The sequence below is a fragment of the Eleginops maclovinus genome, chromosome 18 (genome assembly GCF_036324505.1).
Source record: "Eleginops maclovinus isolate JMC-PN-2008 ecotype Puerto Natales chromosome 18, JC_Emac_rtc_rv5, whole genome shotgun sequence".
Taxonomy (NCBI): Eukaryota; Metazoa; Chordata; class Actinopteri; order Perciformes; family Eleginopidae; genus Eleginops; species Eleginops maclovinus.
Window position 1 is genome coordinate 15922656 of NC_086366.1, and position 20953 is coordinate 15943608.

At 42.3% G+C, this 20953-nt stretch overlaps 1 protein-coding gene across 2 annotated transcripts; it reads left to right on the plus strand.

Moving 5' to 3' along the window:
* Positions 1–1086: 1086 nt before the first annotated feature.
* Positions 1087–20184, plus strand: zbtb16b (zinc finger and BTB domain containing 16b). Of its 2 annotated transcripts, none has more exons than XM_063907746.1 (7): positions 1087–1191; positions 2347–3619; positions 5963–6060; positions 8341–8427; positions 15314–15484; positions 16574–16741; positions 17711–20184. In XM_063907746.1, the coding sequence occupies exons 2-7, from the start codon at positions 2442–2444 to the stop codon at positions 17938–17940; spliced, it is 1932 nt and encodes a 643-aa protein (XP_063763816.1). In that variant the 5' UTR covers positions 1087–1191; positions 2347–2441; the 3' UTR covers positions 17941–20184. The 2 variants fall into 2 exon arrangements, with proteins under 2 accessions (XP_063763816.1, XP_063763817.1); XM_063907747.1 differs by having other exon boundaries at positions 1173–1191; positions 2297–3619.
* The last annotated feature ends 769 nt before the right edge of the window (positions 20185–20953 follow it).

The window sequence follows — 20953 nt, forward strand, 5'->3', positions numbered from 1 at the left end:
TTTTCCATCTAGCAACCATCTGTTGAAAAGTCCGAAATCAAAATGATGGCTATAGCAGAATACAGGTTATCTTGAAACATCTCACTGTCCTTCAGTCATACACAAGTTGCATTTATGTCACTCTTGCACCCTTCCCCCCACTTACTCAACATTTCTTGCACACCAAAGAACCACTCCCACATTTTTGCTGGACTTCAGAGACAAAAAGTGTTTCCTCAATTGTGTCTTAACATTCTTCATTCTCTGTATTTTCTATATAGATTTTAAGGTAGTACTAATAGGATAAATGTATTTGTCAAACTGGATTTTCTTTCATAAAGTACACAGGTTTCAATCAAAATGAATATATGCAACACATATTCACATACTTAGGATAAGGAGGAGTTAAATACATGAAAGGAAACATTTATACTGAGGCAGCTATTCTCCACTAAAAAGGTCCTTTATTTCTTCACGATAAACATATAATTCATCTTTTAAGATCAGTTATCGGAGATGGTTGCTGCAATTGATTTATGAAAAGGAGGGGAGTCACACTGCTTTATAGATTTATACCTAAACATTTTAGAAAAGGCCAGGTATGATACAACTAATGGGTGTTCCTATTCAACACAAATTTTGAAATGACACCTTCAGTGATATTTTTCCCCCAAAAAAAATACATCACTACCAAATAAGACGCCAAATCCTTAGTTTATTGTTTTATTTTATTACAACACCAGAGGCAATAAGAACCACAAACAACGTTTTGATTTCAAAGTATATCTCCTTTTCAATTTAAGTCTTAATCTCACTGTAAAAGTTCTCGAAAATTCAATACTGTTTGAAACTGGTTTTACTCACTGGGCATGTCATCAGGTTTATTTACATAGCAAAATGAAGCAACAAGGCAATTTCAGGTTCTTTACATAAAACGGTAAAAGCAAAACCCGAGACAAATCAGTTAATCAATCAGTTACTTGTCTTGCTTTTCTTACAAATAACACTGTCAAATATTTCAACACGTGGTTCTCAAAACAGGTTTTACTTTGAAAGTTCCTCCCGGAAGTGTGTTTTTTCCCCCGCGGGTTTGACTGTGGTGGCTGGGTGATGATTTGCTTACTTGGAGCAGACTGAGTTTGGAGCGGGTACTGTGAAATGTGTAACCATGATGCTGCCTGGGTAATCAGCGGAGGACGTTAGGAGACAGAGGTAAGAACAACTGTGACAGCCGACACTTTTAATATTCTGCTGCTCATTTCGCCTCATTCTTCTCCGATTAACTACTTTCCAGTCTCAGACTAATTCCAACAATTAATATTTCAATTAACGTCAGTTTTATAGCGCGTGAAATTATAACCTTTTACAGCACACGTGTGGAAATCTGGCCCAAGTTTGGCCGCTGCCTGATTTAGGATTTTACAAACTTGATTCAGCTCAGACTGTATCGCGCAGACATAGAATTGGACAGTTTTTTTGACAAATTGGTGTGTTTAATTTTCACCCAGCTCGCGTTCCCTCACACATCGTGCTGACAGTAAATAAGCGCGTGGAGAGGGTTAATTTGTCGCAATGTGTTTGTATAATAAATGTGGATTTGTGCGTGTGCACCTGATGCGCTCCGATGTTGCGGTTAGTTGAGGATGCAGCCTGTCAGCATCACTCGAGGTGCTGCTGAGAAGTCCGACAAACATCATCATACACAGCCTAATGTTTACTCACACTGTCATTTGGGGATTTAAATGTGGTCAAAATACAAGAGCCCACCGCAGGATTCCGCATTATTTCCACGCTTTCCTCCATTTAATAGTTTTATAACTTATTTAGTGATTTTTTTTAACAGAGCGGCTTAATTGTCTTGAACACGTCTAATCAGGAACGTGCGCAGCCTAAATGAACTAATCAGCCCTTCAAGGCGTTTGTTAATAGCGGGCCTACCTGTTGAGGGCACGGATGTGTGTGTGAGCGTGTGTGTGAGCAGCTTGATAAATTGGACCGTCACCTCTCAGTATGCAGACGTTATTACAGCGACGTGACTGCTCTCTACGAGACCTCAGACTAATCACCTGCAATGGAAACTGTTGCTTTGTGCTTATCGACCTGTTGTCTGCATCTGGTTCTTAATTAAAATAATTAAAATACATAATCATGTAGGGTGCATGTAATAAAACATCTGAAGGTGGGGTTTGAATTTTAAAGAATATATTTATAACTATTTTTTTATTTAATTTATTTTTTAAAGTATTCCTATTGATTGATCATGGGTGAAAGTGTACACTGGAATGTAATTAAAACCCTTTTTACATCACATTGTAAGTGAGACAGGCACTACTGATCATCTACCCTCCCCCTCCACCCCAACCACAGACCTACAACCAGCTGAAGGCAAGTTAAGCAGGCAGGACAGCAACACCTCATGCGTGGGCTCGGCAACGGTCCGAGTGGATACGGGTCCGACAAACATGGGTGTGCTCCAGCTCCACAATCCAACTCACCCCAGCACGCTTCTGCAGCGGGCCAATCAGATGCGTCTGTCCGGCACCCTGTGTGATGTCATCATCACGGTGGACGGCCAGGAGTTCCCGGCGCACCGCACCGTCCTGGCCTGCACCAGCAAAATGTTCGAGATCTTGTTCCACCGCAGCAGCTTACGCTACGCCCTGGACTTCCTGTCCCCAAAGACCTTCCAGCAGATCCTGGAGTATGCCTACACCGCCTCACTCCAGGCCACGGCCGAGGACCTGGATGACCTGCTGTACGCCGCTGAGATCCTGGAGATAGAGTACCTGGAGGAGCAGTGCCTGAAGGTGCTGGAGACAATCCAGGCGGAGGAGACAGAAGAGGTGGCAGTGAAAACTCAAAGCTCAGAGGACGCCAGTGACCATGGCCGAGCTCGGCACTGGAGGCACATGTTGATGTCCAAGAAGCATTCCATACAGGATGGGCCTAACCGCCTCAGTCCCACAGCTCTGCACCACCTGGCGCTATACCACATGACGGAGGGGAACTCTCCCGGCACAGAGCCCAAGGCTGCCCATGATCTGAGCCCAAAGATGGACACGGAGGTTGACATGGAGGGTTCCCAGCAGCCCGAGCGCCGCGGAGCAGAGATATCCCAAGCCTCTTCCCTGGATCCTGGCAGAAGTATTAAATCAGAGAATATGCAGGTAGATGAACCTAATGGCTGCGAGGGCAGGTCCTCCAGCGGGGGGGAGGGGAGCTGCATGTCAGACCAGCCCAGAGACGAGGGCCCGGGGACGCCCCTTAGAGGCAGCGTGATCACCAGCGCCCGAGAGCTGCACACAAGCTCCGAAGACGGAGGCCAAGTGGTGGGAAACTCTCTCGATTGTTTCCAGGGGATCTCTGAAAAACATCTGGCCTCCATTTACTCCATGCCCTCCAACCACACAGGGGAGGGGATGCTGCCAGTGTCCGTTTCAGTGGCCCCATCCCTGGGCGTGCCGCTGGACCCGAGGGCCTACAGCGGCCTGCTGCATCAGGGCCTGCTGCACAGGGAGCTCCTCAGCAGGCTGGGCCAGTTTGCAGCAGGGATGAGGCACGAGGGCCCGGCTCAGGGCCAGCAGTGCTGTGGCGAGTGTGGGCTTCAGCTGCACAGCAGGCAGGCCATGGAGCAGCACAGGTAACATGCATCCACCCTTTTACATTTACACTTTCCTGCAGAATTACAATACATTTTAATATCTGAAGTAATATAAAATTAAACAAAAAAGACTATTTATAACTTGTCTGTAAGGTGTTGAATCCAAAAAAAAAGATGCATAGTTTCAATCTGAATGACATTTTTCATAATCACTGCTGAAAACAAAAGCATGACAAGCATATGTTGTGTCTTATAAAAGATGTGAGGGATGAGCAGGCTTATGTGTGCTTGTGCGGTATGATTTATGTGAGCAAAGTAGTGGGTAATGCTGTGAGGACGCATCAAGTTAAAATACTGTGAGATTTAGAAGCTGGAAGGGGCAACAGCAAATATGTTAATGTATTCTCAGGGACACCTGCACTCATGGCTTAACAGTGAGATGTCTCGGGAAGTTTTGAATCGGATCTTTGTGAGGGATTTGATATATAAAGAGGCCTTGGTGTCGCATAACGCTATTATTTACAAAGCCCAATTTTCTAAATTATGTTTGATTATTTGTGTAGAAGTGTGCCTCACACAACAGGCTGTCTCGCAGGCTATTTGATATGCATGCCTTTGCATCAGTAGAGAGGAGCCGCTCAGCAGGGACGGGGCTGGACGCTTCAGCTGGATGATGGATAACTTCTGCTTCACGACCCGCTCTGTTGTTTTTTCTTCGTTCCTCCTTTATTTGCCAGCCTGTCAGCCTAGATTGTGTCATTGTACACAAAAAGTTACTAGCTCAATGACAACTCTCATTATCTTGATTGCGGATGTTAATAACTGTGCGTGTTTGGCAGGGTTTGACTCATCACTAATTATTAGAAACAAGACAATCTGTGATTCCTAATATGCAGTTAGCACATGATTAGGATCACAGCGTTTTCCTGTCCACGCCTGTGGCTGACATTTCTGCCTCGTGCCGCTCCAGAGCTGTGTTGAGAGCGCTGGGTGAAACAGAGCATCCTGTGGGATATTTAGTGATGCGCGCGGCTTACTCATGGAGACAGGCGGATGTCCGCAGGTTGAAGGAGTTGCATTGGTGGCGCTGCTTAAGGATGTAATGAAGTTTCTGTAGGTCTGTAACCAGGTCACTGAGCATACACCTGCTCTGCAGATTGACATTTTGTAGATGTTAAAGAAGTTTCCCCTGGCACAGGATTAGTGTGAAAAACTACAGAAATTAAACAGATTTGGGAAAATAAAGGGAGAATAAAGGAACAAAAAATACAGATATTGCAGTCCAAAATTATAAACATTAAAAAAAAAACTTAAATGTGATGCATTCATTTTGAAGGTTACTTAAACCTCTGCCAATAAACCTAAATATAGTTTATTTTTGCATCTGTTAACACATGTTTGCAGAGTTATGAAAATAATTAACAAAATTAATTAATTAATTTGGTAAATTTAGGATTTACAAAAACATTTATTTCAAAATTTGTATTTATTTTTGTTGGGGCATTTTAGGCCGATAATCTAAACTGCTTTGGATATCCAAAATGAAACTCTCACATGAATGCTCAAGTAAAGTATCATCTTTAAATTGACAGTAAAAATCCAGAAGCATGTTACTGAGAAAAAAATATTCCACCATAATATGTTAATGTTGATTTCATGCGTGCTAAGTTACATCTCAGGAATCATTCATTCTGACCACAGAGTGTGTTTAATGGCGGCTCTTTTTAGGCTGTTAGTGGGGTGATATAAGGATAACAGTACAGATGCCTTGCATGCTTGGATGTGTGTGATATGATATGATAGGTTTTGCTGCCGGCAGAGCTTCAGCGAATCATCGTCTTTTCTCCTTTTCATTGCAGTTACAGGAGGAGAGTGTGTGTGTGTGTGTGTGTGTGTGTGTGTGTGTGTGTGTGTGTGTGTGTGTGTGTGTGTGTGTGTGTGTGTGTGTGTGTGTGTGTGTGTGTGTGTGTGTGTGTGTGTGTGTGTGTGCATGTTAAGCTGGGGCATGAGTTGGCGCGCATGTTCTAAGTGTGTGTGAGTGTGTGTGCGTGCCCCGTGTCTTGCTGTGCTGGCGGGTGGAGGCACGCGTATGTCTGCACTCTGAAATTAGCCTGATATCCTATTGTCTGTGTTCTTTTAGCATTCATGCGTTGTGATTCACAACTCCAAGGGCCTCTTACACTAATGATGTTGCATTCAGCGAGGGATTCTTGCCGGAATTAAAACATGCTCCTCTTGTTACGAGGACAATGGTGCTTCTGGGTTAGGGAGACCTTGCAGAAAAAAAAGGCGCAGAACCGAGATACTTTTATTATCACGAGTGTGTTCCCGCTTTGTTGTCATCTCTGTTAACACTCGCATTTTGTGTTTGTCTTCGCACAGGAGGCTGCATAACGAGGAGAAAGGCCACGGCTGCGAATACTGTGGCAAACACTTCCAGGACAACATGCGGCTAAGGATGCACATGCTGTCTCACACAGGTACTTAGTAACTCTCACACTCTCATCTCAGAGTATTCAGTGCTTATGAAGTCTCTTGATAGTGCGGCCTTTCAAATGCACCTGTTCATACTACACCCACCCTCCACCCCTCCTCCTTCTACCAGTTAGTGCTGCTCCGAATACTTGGATCATGCTTTCTTTTCCATGCTCAGGTCTCTCAGTACCTCTCTCTCTGTCGCTCTCTCTCTCCGTTTGAATCGTTTCTGTGTTTTTTTGGAGACTCTGGCGGCTCGCCAGCTCTGCCCCTTCTGAGTGATGACATCATCAGCTGCCGGCAGGCCTGGGTGTTCTGCCAGTGTTCCGAAGCGTGTGTGATGGCTCGCTCGCAGATGTGTGTCCAGGAACACACTGTACCCAAATGCAGACTTAATCAGACCTGACTGCTCTCCCAGCTACTTTATCCAAAATAGAGAAAGAGGAGCAGAGGGGGGAGGGAGCGGGTGAGGAGAGGGGGGAGGATCAGGCACTAAAAATGAAACAGAAACAGAAACCTCAGATGGATTATGTGTATAGACAAGGCGAGGTCCCTGTCCTCCCCGCCTGCTGAGAATTGTTTGGGACTGACATACTGCTGACAGACGAGAGCGAATCTGTTTCTTTAAACTTCACCTGAGTCGTCCCTTTATACCCTCCGCATGCGCCTAAACACACATTCTGTCTTGCATTACTCGCAGACCTTCGACAACACGCTTTGATTTTCAATTCGCAGTGACATCAACAGCAGCACCTTTAACCCAATTTGAATTTTTGCATAAACTCCCCATCCCAATGTGTCAACCCATAATGCTACCCAAAAAAAAGAGATGTGGATCTCATTTCTTTGTCACTGTGTATTTCGGTATAGCAGCCTTAGATCCCGCTGGTTGCTAAGGAGCGAGTGCTCCACTGCTCTAATGGGCTGATTTGGTATTCAGCTCGATGCTGGCTCTTATTTTGGTATGCCAGACAAAGTGTTTTGATGGAGGACGATTGCAGCCGCGTCTGGAGACAGTTTGATGGTTTATGGATGAGAGCACACTCCGTGCCTTTGACTGCACAAGACAATGCACTATGTTCTCTTCTTCCCTTATCACACAATCTCACACAACACAACACACCACACTGGACAGCGTCACACAACATCAGGATCTGCAACACTGTTGTACTGTTACTCCTAATACAAAACTACTCTCCTCCAAGTTTTATTTTTGTTTCGTGTAACAAAACGTACCGTTCCAAAACAGTAACCAGTTTGTTTTCAAAAATTGTTGTTTTTAGAAATGAACAGATTGGGGCTTTTTTGTTATTTGTGTGCGGCGCTAAGGAACAGTGGCACAGTGTTTGTGTATAGAGGCATCTTAGAGTTGAAAGAGGACCACATTTAGGCTCGAGCGTTCAGAGTTCCCAAAGCTTGTGGGTGTTTTAATGAGTCATTTTAACTTCATTTAAAGCCAGCTGAGCAGAAAATAGATCAGTGAATGAGCCCTGGGCCAGTATGGATCTGCAACCGATTTACATCTCTGTGAGAGCCAACCCACATCCCAACAGCTGTGTGTGCATGTGCATGTTGCTGTGCGCGTGTGCATGTGTGTGTGTTTATGTGTGCGCATATGTCTGTCCTATGTGTCCATCTATGCAGGTGTGAGGTGAGCGCAGAACAAGGATCGAATATTTCTGCAAGCAGTATGCAAACTTGTCTCTCTTATGTCTTCATCAGAATAGACAAGGGCATTCCAGAGGTGAACTGGGAACTGTAGTTACAGTGCATGCGATGGGAATTGGGGTGTTGACTCTGAAGTGTATTTTTTATTTTTTTTTTATAAAGTGATGTGCCGCAGGCGGTAGCGTCTGCTGTACACAGAACACCCAGTCCTTCTGTGGCCTCTTAGGCAGACAGTCTGCTCACTGTTCAGAGACTGATAACAGGGCACGGTAAATAAAACTCTTCAGCTCGGCTCTTTTCTGTCAAGAAAGAAGCGCCATTGCACCCTGTCTGGTGCTTTTATTTGTCCTGACTTGTGTTTTTATGGCGCTTTCCTCTGCTCCATTGTTCTCTGCGCATTCGCTTCCTTGTGTTAGAACCTGAAAAGCACAAGTGTGTGACAACCAAGGCTCTTTGGTGACTTCTGAAATTAGGCGCCTTTGTTCCCATTTTCTTGCTTTTTTCTACAGTTCTCCTCAAATGCCAAATTAACTGGCTCACTCTACAATTACAAACGCACATGTAAATGTTAACTGTCTGATGAAGATACCTTATTTTACATTTGATTTTATCTACAGCTCCCGCAGAGGCGCTGGTGTGTGATCAGTGTGGAGCTACGTTCTCCTCAGAGGATGCTCTGGAAGCCCACAGGCAAACACACACAGGTACTACACACAATGATGTGTGCATGCACTAACACTCTACACACAAACAGACACACACACCCACACACACACACACACACACACGCATACACGCATATTATGTCTACCCTGGACAGCATGCATTGAACTGTCAAGTAAGCCGTGACTGTGGGACTTGTGATGGCTCTAAACTTGCCTGTCATGCTGGCTCTGGGTTAAACTGTTCCTGTCATGATGCTCCATAATTTATCAACATGGCGGTGGGAGGCCCTCTCACATATCACCCACTAATATCTCTTGGCATCCAAACCCAATGCTTGCCACTTTGCCACAGTCGTAGCTTTACAGCGCCAGCGTAACAGTTTTACAGACATACTATCCACACCTCCTGCCTGTGGAATTATTCACCTTACACTCACTCACACAATGAGATGAACACCTTCTGGTTTTACAATAATATCTGATAACGAAAATGTTTGTAAATCCTTCTTTTGTGACTTTTCTTCTTGATTATTAAATGTCTTGCATTAACAGTGGGCGTCAGGATGATCTTAGTTTCTCATCTTAAAAGTAGCCTGATGATGAACTGTGATTTGTAGTCTGGGCTCTTTAGAGTTTGAACAACCTGCCTGAGAAGCTGAAGACGTGTTCTTTTAATTCTTCAAACCCACATATAAGAATTAAGACTTTGTTACATTAGTAACAAGCATTTAATGCACAAACACGGATTAGACAATATATATATATCAAGCAAAATGAAAGTGTTTAACTTATCAAATAAAATAAGTCAAGAAGTCATAAGGCCAATTTATAATTATTAGATTACCTTTATAAAGGGTTTATAAGTTGTAAAAACCAAAGTGATGGTTAATTAGTTATTAATATTCAACTTTATTATCTGCTGGAGCCAAGTGATACATAACAATAACCCAATGGTAAAAGCTATCCCAAAAACATGCACTTCAGTGTATCACTGATGCATGAAAAATATAAATATAAAGATATTTTCAAGTTGCCTGCTTTTTATTTTTAGCTCGAGGTCATTTTTAAGAAAAAAAGACAAATATTGACTGCCACCAGCCTCTGTAATATCAATATTTGCTGGCTTTCTTAATCATCTTTGATAATAAAATAAATGTTATTGAGTTCTGGTCTGTTGGTTGGAAGAAACAAGCTATTTGAAGACATCCCCTCGGGCTCTGGGAAATTATGATAGACATTTTTTTTACTGTTGTCCAAGATTTTATTGACGACAAGATTATTCAAAATAGAAAGAGGCAGATAAATTGATAGTAAAAAAACATGACCCAGTTTCTCAATGCAATAATAGTAATAAACACCGACTAACCAGATCAGTCCAATATGAGGCCTTCACCCGATCATCTCTAAAGCCTCGATACCAGCCTTGGTTAGGATCATTATTGAAAACCTCTAAAGCCTTAATGAGTATTGCCTGTAGTGAATAGGCACTGTTGAATATTTCCCGTTAGCTTGAAGTGAGAAAGACATAACAGCGCTTGTTTGACTGGAAAGTATCCAACTGTGAAAAAAAGCTGTATTGTTGTCAGACGATACATATGCTGGCAGTGTCTGACTCCACACCTTTACTGCTACTGTCAGAGAAAGGTGATAACCCTCTCAGGAGCATTGGCATGTAACTGTAACTCCAGGTGGCACACACAGTATGAATACTTAATGGATGTGGACATGGAGGGGTGTTAACGGTGCCCAGAAGTTTCTACCCACATCTCCCCAAGTTGTAAACATCCAGAGCTCGGTTTCAGCTTGGCAGTGTATCCAGAACAGGGTACAAGAGGGCATTACTCTCTCATTTTGTTGTGATCTCAGCTGTGACGCATGACCCTTTTTACAGACTCCTATTGTAGCTGGCACAGCCCACACTGACATGAGCTACAGGTTATTTAATCAGCTGAGCCAAGGATATGCTCCAATCCATTATAATTTGCATCTAATAAATATAACCTGGATTCTTTTCCTCCAAAAAACACAGGGTCTTTACAGCTTCCTGGGTTTTAATTTGCCATGTGGCATAACCAGTGAGCCAAATGAGTTTCCTCTTAGCAGATTAACACTTGTCAGACCTCAGCAGCTGCAGCACGGCTGCCCACCTCCTCTAGAAGGCTCATAATACTACTTTGGGAGATCTTAGTGAAAGTCTCTTAAAGCTATTCTGATATGTCAGAGGTGAATGTCCATTGGTTGTTGGAGATCAAAGGGGGGGGGGGGATTTGGGGGCAGGGTGGACTGTGGGAAGGGAAGGGGGTAGGGGGTATTTGAGGACTTCCTGAGAGCAAGAGGATTGCTGCTGGTATTGGATGCCAGGACTGAGAGGAAAACAACATCATGTGCTGCTGTTTACTCCTCACCACAGCACTGTCACAGTCTCCTCTGACCTACTTGTCAGTGCCCAAAATAAAAGAATGGATCTGTCTCCGAATTGCTCTAACAACAAAGGGGTTTGTTTCATCAGAGCAAATCGAGGGCTCTGGGGCACCGAGCTCTAAATTTTGGAAAACCCAAGACTGTAGCTTATCTACAGCAGGCTCAGAAAGTGACTGTAAACACTTCAAGCCAAGCTGCCTGACTATTTTGCCACCTTGCCTTCAAGGCAAAGGCCATAAGAGTGCTGCCTTTGTGTACTCACAGCAGCTGGACTGTTTCCACACTTTACAGCGTGCTTCATCAGGGAATAATATTACCTTCTGTCCAAGTTCTAATTAAACCGTCTGGTAGTTGATTCAGATACAGCCCGGGCTTTACAATGCAGACCTTTAAGGTCGCCTAATCATGTGTGCATCATCTTACTGCAGCCTCCTGTTAATACCCAGCTGTAATTCAGCCCTAAACTCAACTGAACTGTGCTCTGTTTGTTCATTGAGAAGACAGTATTTATTTGCTCTCACTGTCATGATACACAAAGCCCCAAGATCCCCTGTCATTTCAGGTAAAGTGAAATACAGTAGACAGAAAAAATATTCTAGGAATTGAGGCAAGTGAACCCACGTGTGACCTCAACGAACTGATCCATGGAGTGGTGGTTAAACACAAGCAACGTATCTCTTGTTGCATTAATTATTAAGTCGGTTGTTCCTCACTCCGGTAGATTAGCAGGCTGCTGATGAACGCCCAGGGTTGTTTAAGGTACTGTAGCGTCTGTGCATGTGCTTCTCGAGCCGCCACAACTACAGGGCGCTGTCGGCATGAACACATACAGTAGCGTGTCATATGAGGTCTTGCACATAATGTAGCCTTCATGACTGTGTATGTTTAACTGAATGATATCAGTGAGCTCACAGTATGTACACTCAGCAGCCTTAGGACAGAGCTTATAGTGTCCTCACATAGCATCCACTAGCTAGCAGATGTGATCAGCCATGATGTAATGTTGTAAATTGGGAAATCTGTGTGAAATTCCTCTACCTTTTCAGGTCAGCACAATCTTTGTTTATCTTTGCTGTCAATCACAATTTACTGAAACAACCCTCATAGATTAAATCCTGCAAATGTATTAAGTGATTGCAGTTCAAATTAAATGTTTTGTGTCCATTTATTTCAGCACATATGAAAGACAATTATCCACAAATCAATCACTTTAATTGGTGGGCTCTGGACACTAAAGTTAAGATTAACACAGAAGAAATTATACAGATTTGCCGTCGCCACTGAATACAATCTCTTGTTCAATTTGCAGTGGGTTTACTCCCAGATTCTCAGGGTGGGAAAACTTTTGTTTGCAGCTTGAAAAGAAACAGGCTGCGCTTATTTGTGAATGAAGGGATTAGCTTGAACACTTCACCCCAACAAGGACCATGATCCTATCTGGTTGCCTAGACACATGGTTTTGTTTCTTAGGCAGCGTGAGAGCGTGGCTGGCTCCCACCTCGGTTGGACTGAATAAGTGGCAGATGTATGAAGGCAGACCATGTTAAATCACATGAGCATATACACGGCCTTAGTGGAGATATGCTGAAATAGCATAGCGACCTCAAACCGTCCTGAATTACCAACCTAACTGTGCATTAGACAAGCAGCTCAGTAATATAATACAGACAGTAAATGTTTATATTTTCTGCCTCCCTGGCAGATTTCCTTTAAAGTAAATCATTCCCACTGTTAAGACTCCCTCCCACTAAACACAAAGCTCAGTCAACTCTCCAGCCTTTGAGGAATACCATTGATTACATGGTATTTACCCCATTGAGGGCCAAGGGTCAGGGGTCATCCTCTGCCTTAAAACCCAAATCCCAAACCCATTGTCTGGTTAAGGGTGAGAAGGCAGGGGGCAATGACAGCCAACTTTAGGGCTTATTCTCTCATAAAGAAGCTCCTCTACACTTATTACCAAAGCTTACTGGAAAACTCTACAACTGCAAATCCTCTTGCTTTGAAAAGTTAACAGAGCGCAGCGAGGCGAAATGCCACCACTATCGCACACAAACACTTCCCTGCCTCCGAAAGGTTTTTGTTTACACTTCAAGATATTATTTGTTATTTTTATTTTCAGCGTTCGGTTGCGCAGAATCAAACTAAAAGTGACTGCTGAGCTGTTGTCACTGCGTGTCAACCCGGGATCAAGAGTGTGATTCTTGTGACAGAATATTTGTCATATTTCTTTACTCAAGTTTCAGGATTGTTGGTGACAGAAGGATCAGGATATACATCTGTGAGAGTCTGCCGGTGTGTCAGGGAGTAACGGTTTAACCTCCACAAAGAAACTGGGATGTTAAACTTTCAGAGCAGACAGAACAAAGTACATGGGCCGCATTGAAACACGCATTTACAATGTATGATAGTTAATAAAGAGAGAGTGGAGGGAGGATGATTAAAGTAGCTTTGAAGTATCTACAAGGTGGTTGGTGTGTTTTCCGGCTGGCTGAGGGCTCTGCTCTGCTCTGCCTGCAGCTAAAGAATCCAGGACACATTGGAAAAGAAAGCACGCCCCCTGCTGTCTGCAGAACACATTACAGGAGAAACCAGTTAAAGTGGATCAAGGCTTCCACATCACAGGTTATGCAGATTGGTTTTTGGGTTTTTTAAATGCCTTAAGCCATTTTTAGATGGATCATTATCCCGACTCCACTGTTGCACAGTGCACAGTGAATTGGCATTAGTTAGGTATGACTCAGGCGGAAAGTGAAGCTGGTTAGACAGTGAAAGGATTTCCTGTATGGTCAGCAGATAAGGGGAGTAGGCTGGGCGCAGAGGCGTTGAGAATGGAGGGTCTTTTGTTTAGAACTAAAATATTGTGATCCGTGGGTGAGAAAGGACCGCGGTCATTAGGCGACAGCATAAAGACAGGGATTGTAGGAGTTGCGTGAGGAGCCTATGACTAATGGGCTTGGTCAATGAGGGCCTGAACCTCATTGTGTTCCCTTTGTGCAGAAGTCCAGAGGCTAAAGCCTCTGAACAGGTGCAGTTGAGTCCAGCGGATCGCCCCCATGCAGGATTGTTAGGATCAGGGAATGTCTTTCATCCTGTCTTCTTTCTGTTAATGATTACACATGATCAGTTCTATTAGTGAGCATTTCAAAACTAGCTTTAAAAAGAAGCCCCATAATTATAATATTAGGTTTTTTTGTTTCTTTGCCAAATTATACATATCATTGAACTGTGAAGTGTAAAATGCGTCTTGCTTTGTTTGAGAAATTGTGACACGTGGATTAGTAAACAATACACAGTGAATGTTTCTGATTTGTCCCATAAAATGTGAATTTGCTTGATTTGTTTCCTTTTCTTTCTAGTTTGAACAGGCTTGTCTGTTAACTTGATTGAACCTAAAGCAAGAGTCTGACACTCTTCCCTCTTAGTATGAGTGTGCTGTATCCCTTTCCCTGCGTTAATTCCAATTTAATTGCCAGTTGCCTCAAGGCACTTCAATAACAGTAACAAATGATTTGATTTAGTGGACCTCATCAGACTGCATTTTAAATGCGACACAGCAACCCCACTTGAATTCCAATGAAGTGCTGGCACAGTCCTCTGTTTACTAATGATCCTCCGCTGGAGATGTCTGATTGAATCTGAGTCAGGAGCAATGGGACCTGCTAGCATTGTAAATGATCTGCAACCTGAGCAGACAGAGAAATAAGGACCTCATAATCTCACATTAAAGCCTCACTCTGCAGGACATGCACATTATGTCCAATGCAGCTGATTAACCAGTCCCTCAGTCCTACAGCATATATGAATTTGCCTTGGTGTGAATGCCAGATTGGATTTCAGTGCTGGCATACACTGCCTGTAGATCAAGTGTTGACTGTATGACAGCCAATGGATCTTCTTCACGTTGCCATTTTGACTAGAGCTACCCTGCCAGCGACTCCCTATCTGTATTCCTCTCCACACTCTGTGCAACAGGAAAGCAGCCCCAAAGAGATGCCAGGTCACACACAGGATTAAACTGGATTGTGTTTTTTCCTGCAGTCCTGCCTTTAATGGCTTGATATCACTACTTAACATTCTGCACAGAGCGCATAGTGTAGGCATCATTTAGGGTGGAGCTACTATCAGCTGCTCTTTGAGCACAGAGACAGAGGACTTCACAGGCTGGAGCTGACTCCTGATGGGGAATGAAGAGAATAATTACACATCTAACACACCAGGAAGGATCCATTGATTGTGTGATTGGCATGCTGTGCATTGTGTGGGAAATTCTTAAAGAAAACAATGACTTTCATGGTTTAAAATAGAACGCATAAAGACTCGCAGTTGAAAGTGCCTCTGGGCTTTTAGGGGAGTTAGTTTAGGTAGAGGCACTTGCTCTTTGAAAGAAGCTTTTCCCTCTGAGGACTCACACAAAGTTGAAGTGACCCAGTTTCCCCACTTAAGGCCCTGTCTGTGTATGGTACTGAAATAACTGTGCGTCTGTGTCTTGTGTGTTCTCCAGGGACTGACATGGCGGTGTTCTGTCTGCTGTGTGCAAAGCGCTTCCAGACCCAGAAGGCCCTGCAGCAGCACATGGAGGTCCATACAGGCATGCACAGCTACATCTGTAGCCACTGTGAGCGCCCCTTCCCCAGCCACACGACCCTCAAGCGACACTTGCGCTCACACACGGGTAAGACATGGATCATTCGCACCATAATCGCCGTCTATAGCACTATCTCCTGTGATAAAACATAAGCATGCAGTGTCAAAAGCATGCGTATTTTGAAAAGGAGACGGCTGTTTTTATTTCTGTATACGGGTTCATTTCCTTAGGTTATTGGCTTTAAGGTTTAAGTCGATTTGCATGCATCCTCTCCCACCCTCTTATTCACTTCTGTATAAGATGACTCACCTCTCTGATGACAGCACTGTACCGTTATGGCCGGTGCATATTTTGGGCAATTTCATCCTGTTTATATTTTGGGTTCTTAGACAGCCTTTGGGCTTCTGCAATTCACGGCTGTCAGTTCTACTGTGGTTCACCCAAAATGATAGAGGAAACCCAAATAAATATTGAAGGAAAAGCAAATGGAAATGACTTGTCTGTGTGTTCTACCAAGGGTGAGTCTTAGTGCCGCAGGAGACGGAGAGATATTTACTGAAAAGATGTCCCCCTTTCTTCTTTTACCTTAAATAACACTCCCAGCTGTCAGGATGGCTTGATGTCTAGACAGGAGAAATACATAATTGATGTGAAGAGACAGAAGTGAAGGGAGTTTTGGCCATGGCGGCGTATCTTGTTTGTATGCCATTCTGCTTGGAAGTAACATTTTGTAAATGTCATCTGCTCCACAGTGGGGTGGGGGATTGGGGAGAATGGGCCTGTAATGAGGAGAGCAATGTATCCTCTGACTTGGCTGTTGCTGTGGACACTGAGATAATGAGGCACATAGGTCATTGGAGATGAGTCAAACCCTCAGCCTAGGAGAGAAATAGATTAACTACAGTATAGAGCACGGAGCAGTACATGCCTTGAGGACTTTTATTAGCTATTAGCAGACAGCCAAGAGGAGTGTCCTCATGTCATAACATTAGCGACGTCTGAAAGCACATTAGTTCCCTGCTTGATATGCATGTGCAGAAAGGGCTATTTGACTTGCGTAGTTATATATGCACCCATTGCACGTCGTGCCAAGGATGGAGTTAGCCTTTAATTCCTCTCACGATAATGGGCTGTGTTGGTGTTGTGGCTGATGTTTTGACACGACTGTGTTTTCAGGCGATCACCCGTTTGAGTGTGAATTCTGCGGGAGCTGCTTCAGAGATGACGGCACGCTGAGGGGCCACAAACGCATCCACACAGGAGAGAAGCCTTATGAGTGCAACGGCTGTGGGAAGAGGTTCAGCCTCAAACACCAGCTAGAAACCCACTACCGTGTACACACAGGTGAGCGTTCAGAGGCAAAAACACACTCACACATATAGGGGAGGCATTTCAGTGCTAATAGGGGTGATTCTACGTGCAATATCTTTACATTTAAAAGATGATATATGTGATTTTGTATCTTAATTACTTACTTTACTTATTACTTATAAGTCATTTCTGCCAAGACACATATACTGTGTAATAATGTGAAAGATAAAAACAGCTCCTGTAGATTATTCTCCTTTTGATTAACATTTGCTCAAAACTACAGTGCCCAGCTGTTTAAGAAAATTGCAGAGCCTTTATTTTTTTATTGCAGCCACTTATTTTTGTGACCTGTTTTAAAGATTTATGTCTTCTCTCAGAACAAATTAGATTCTGAGAGCCACAGACAGGCCAGGGTAGTCAGAAAATATTAAAGGTCTGACTAATGCACTTGTGGTTTTTGTGTTTTTATGGACATTGTTGACAAAAGACAAAGATAGAATAATGCCAGCCTTTTAATGACCAAATTCACTTATTTTTAGGTTGAAAAAACATGCATTTTAAATGTTGTTAATGGTCAATCGAACCACTAAATATTGATGGTTTTTAAGCTTAGCTATTTAAGGGAAGAGGAGACACTTACAGAGTGCATTTAAATTCAATTGCTCTATATAAAAAACACCATCAAACCATTGTATCATTACTATGTGCAACAGATCTACATTTAATGTCAGGTTACATTCTACTGACTGCTATCTGATGCCTCGCTGACGTCAGAGAGAAACCTCTGTCGTATTTGTGGTAGATGACGCTGACTGGCCAATATCTAACTGGCAAACTGATATAGGTCTAATCCTGATGCGAAAACACTCACACCCCTTGCACAAACACAACACAACACCACATGAAGTACAGTGGACTGAAATAGAGGTGAGTCCCGTTTCACGTGGCCGACCCTCTGGCCCCGGGTCTGCAAGGTTAATGCTGTATTGTTGAATTTTTCAGGTGAGAAGCCATTTGAGTGTAAGCTGTGTCACCAACGGTCCAGAGACTACTCTGCTATGATCAAGCACCTGCGCACTCACAACGGAGCGTCTCCGTACCAGTGCACCATCTGCCAGGACTTCTGCCCAAGCCTGGCCTCCATGCAGAAGCACATGAAGGGCCACAAACCGGAGGATGTGCCGGCGGACTGGAGGATAGAAAAGACTTACCTGTACGTCTGTTACGTCTGAGCAGGACTTGGACCCCACGCACACACATACTCTGTCACTGTTGGGTGAAAACCTCGTAACTCCAGTGTTGCTGTTTTTTCATGCTGAAAGATTACATGTCTCTCTGTGGGTTTAAATAAATAATATTTAGACTCTTTTTTGGATTAACTGAAAAATGAATTGTGTGAAGTTGTCGTTGTGGGAGATACAAGGTTTTTACCTGACAACAGAGTAATGCAAGCACGAAAATTAATCTGTGTACACACTAGGGCTGTGAGTAATGATTAGTTTTATTATGAATTAGAGTATTTTTTATTCTAAGTGATAAATTGTTTAGTCTGAAAAATGTAGTCACATTTTGGTGACATCTTCAAATAACCACTTTTGTTCCCACTGATTTTAAACTGAGACAAGCAGCAAATGCCCACATTTTGAGAAACAGGAAGATGTATTATTTTCCGCCCTCAAAAAGACTGTAACTCAGAAGTGTTGAGAATGACAACTTATTGTTTCAGCCCTAGTGCACACACACTCTCCCTCCCTCACACACAGTTTTGATAATAACTGTCTCTCCAACGGATCCACTGATGTTAAAATCAAAGCCACAATGGCTGCCACTGCTGACCTGTCTGTGTAGCAGGATATTTTTTGATGTATTGATTGCTGAACCTGAGTTATCTTCTATGATTGTGCAGTAGTATTGAATATATAATTCCACGAAGGCTTGATTGGTTGAAATGTTCTCTCCTAAATTCCTCAATTTAATTTTATGCTGGATTTTGTTTTGGATTTGTTTACTTTCTGCATGTGTTACTTGAATGGCTGCCACGTTTTGACCTCATAAGCTTGATCTCTTTAATTGCCTTGTCTTTCTTGCCGTGGATGATATTGTTTCGAGGTAGCTGGCTTACAATTTGAGTTTTTCTTGCGTTGTAATAGGTTTCGCTATTTATATGTTGTTTATTTGTTACCAAATATGTGCTGGTTTTCATCACGGTGTCTCTTGGGATGATTTCTAGTAGAGTGAGCTCTACCTCTCCTAACTTTCAAACCTACTGCAAAGTGTTCAGTCATCAGTAGTTTTTAATTTTCTAACAAATACATAATTTAAGTGGACAAGCCGTGTGTAAAAAAACAGCCTCGACATGGCTTTTATGTGTAGTTTTTTATCATTAACTATATATACATGTCTTATAAAATCACAGAATCAGAATTTTCTAGGAGAAAATTTAAGAAAACATGAAAAGAAGTTGTTGTTTTTATACAAAACATGAATAGAAAATTCTGACATTGAATCACTATGAGCAGGTTATTGTCAGTATAGTGTAGCTGTAATGTACAAACTGTCACGGTATGTTATTCCCTTATGTGAGCCTAAAACAGGCCTTATAGATTTAAACATGTTGTATTTTTGTATTACAGTAATTTGCTATCTGTTTACATTTGGTATGATTTGAGAAACATCTTAATGTGTGTGTTTTATAAGTCTCTGATTTGATTAAGATCCCTCCCTTGTGCCTCTTTTATAAGTAGAGCATTGATGTGCTTGAGTACATGGGTCTGTGCTATTGGTAGTTGTTTCTGGGTGTTTGTTTATTGTTACTTAAATAAAGGTAGACTGCCATGTAGATCCACTTTGTCTGAAAATTGCAACTGGATACAACATACTGTGATAGTGGCTGATACTCTGAGTCAAGCGTGTACTTTTTAAATCACAATTGCTTGGAACTTGCATCAAATTGTTCCCTTCAAAGCGACAATAGACTGAGATCTTGGGATGGAAACAGTGTGTATATCAAGTCTTGGCGTCTGTGGGCATTACCAATGCCTTCTTAAGTAGCCAACAACACTCAGTGCCATGAGAACACACATTCACTGTATCTATTCTACATGAACATGCACTATAAATGGATTTCCTTGGTGGACCAAAAGAAACCGAGCACTTTTGTTTGAAAAGGGTTATTTCTTTGATCTTTCTATGTTGTGATAATGCAGATGTCCTTTTATTTGATGTGTCCTAGAAGGATGTGATTAGCATTGTTTAGATTATGTCAATGTCTGTCTACCTCAGGGCCAGATCAAAGCTCGACCTGGTATCCAATCAGGGTTGTTCTTCTTGCCATGTGTGCAGTAAAATCCCTCTTCATTACAGCTTTGTAACACAGTGTGTGAAAGTGTTTTCTCAGTGTGGATTCAGGCACAACTCTGTATGCGTCAGTGTTCGGTGGCATGGTTAAAAAAAGAATAAAACAATTTACTATTTTATGCATCTTGTCTCATTTGCCCTCTGTTTCTGCTGTGTGCATTCAATAGTCAAACTCCATATGTCAATGGTAGTTTACTTTTTTGTAGATGGTCTCACAAATATATGAAGACCATTTATAAAAAATATATATATACAACGATGTTTCCCTATGATTAAACTGAAAGGCTGGATTGCTCTGCTCTGGTTTGTTTACCATGTTGTTTTTATATAATAGATTTAGATGTTTAGTCAGGGGATAGGGGGATATCTGGGGGGATATTTGTCATTAATGCAATTTACAGGCTATATGCAGAAATACAAATAAGGGAAACATTTTAAGGGCATGCTTTTCTATGACTTCTAAAAACTATTATGACTTTTTTATTACATTTTCATGACAGGATACTATTACTTTTGTATGACATACAGTAATGTACTATGACTCTTTTAGTAATACAAATATGAATATGACATTTGAAAAAATAATATATTTGTGTGAGATACTGTCTTATGACTTTTTCAAACAACATTGTATAGCGTACTGATACACAAGGACATTTTATTACTTTACTTTGACATATATGAGTAAAAATGTATGGAAAACTATAGCTACTATGATTTTATAATATTAAGTTTTATAGCTTTTGAATGGCATGAATACTACAATTTCATGCCATTTTTAAGGACGTCTGAAATGGTATCTAAACATATTAAGATTTTAAAACATTTTTGTTACATATTATATACTTTGAAATGTTTGATGATTAGTTGGACATGAAAGATGAGATG

What these genes read in the sequence shown, in the direction of transcription:
- zbtb16b (XM_063907746.1), top strand. Translation starts at nt 2,442, where the DNA reads ATGGGTGTGCTCCAGCTCCACAATCCAACTCACCCCAGCACGCTTCTG. An exon ending in CAGGCCATGGAGCAGCACAG is followed by an intron (nt 3,620 to 5,962) that starts GTAACATGCATC and finishes GTCTTCGCACAG; the next exon opens with GAGGCTGCATAACGAGGAGA. An exon ending in CCACAGGCAAACACACACAG is followed by an intron (nt 8,428 to 15,313) that starts GTACTACACACA and finishes TGTGTTCTCCAG; the next exon opens with GGACTGACATGGCGGTGTTC.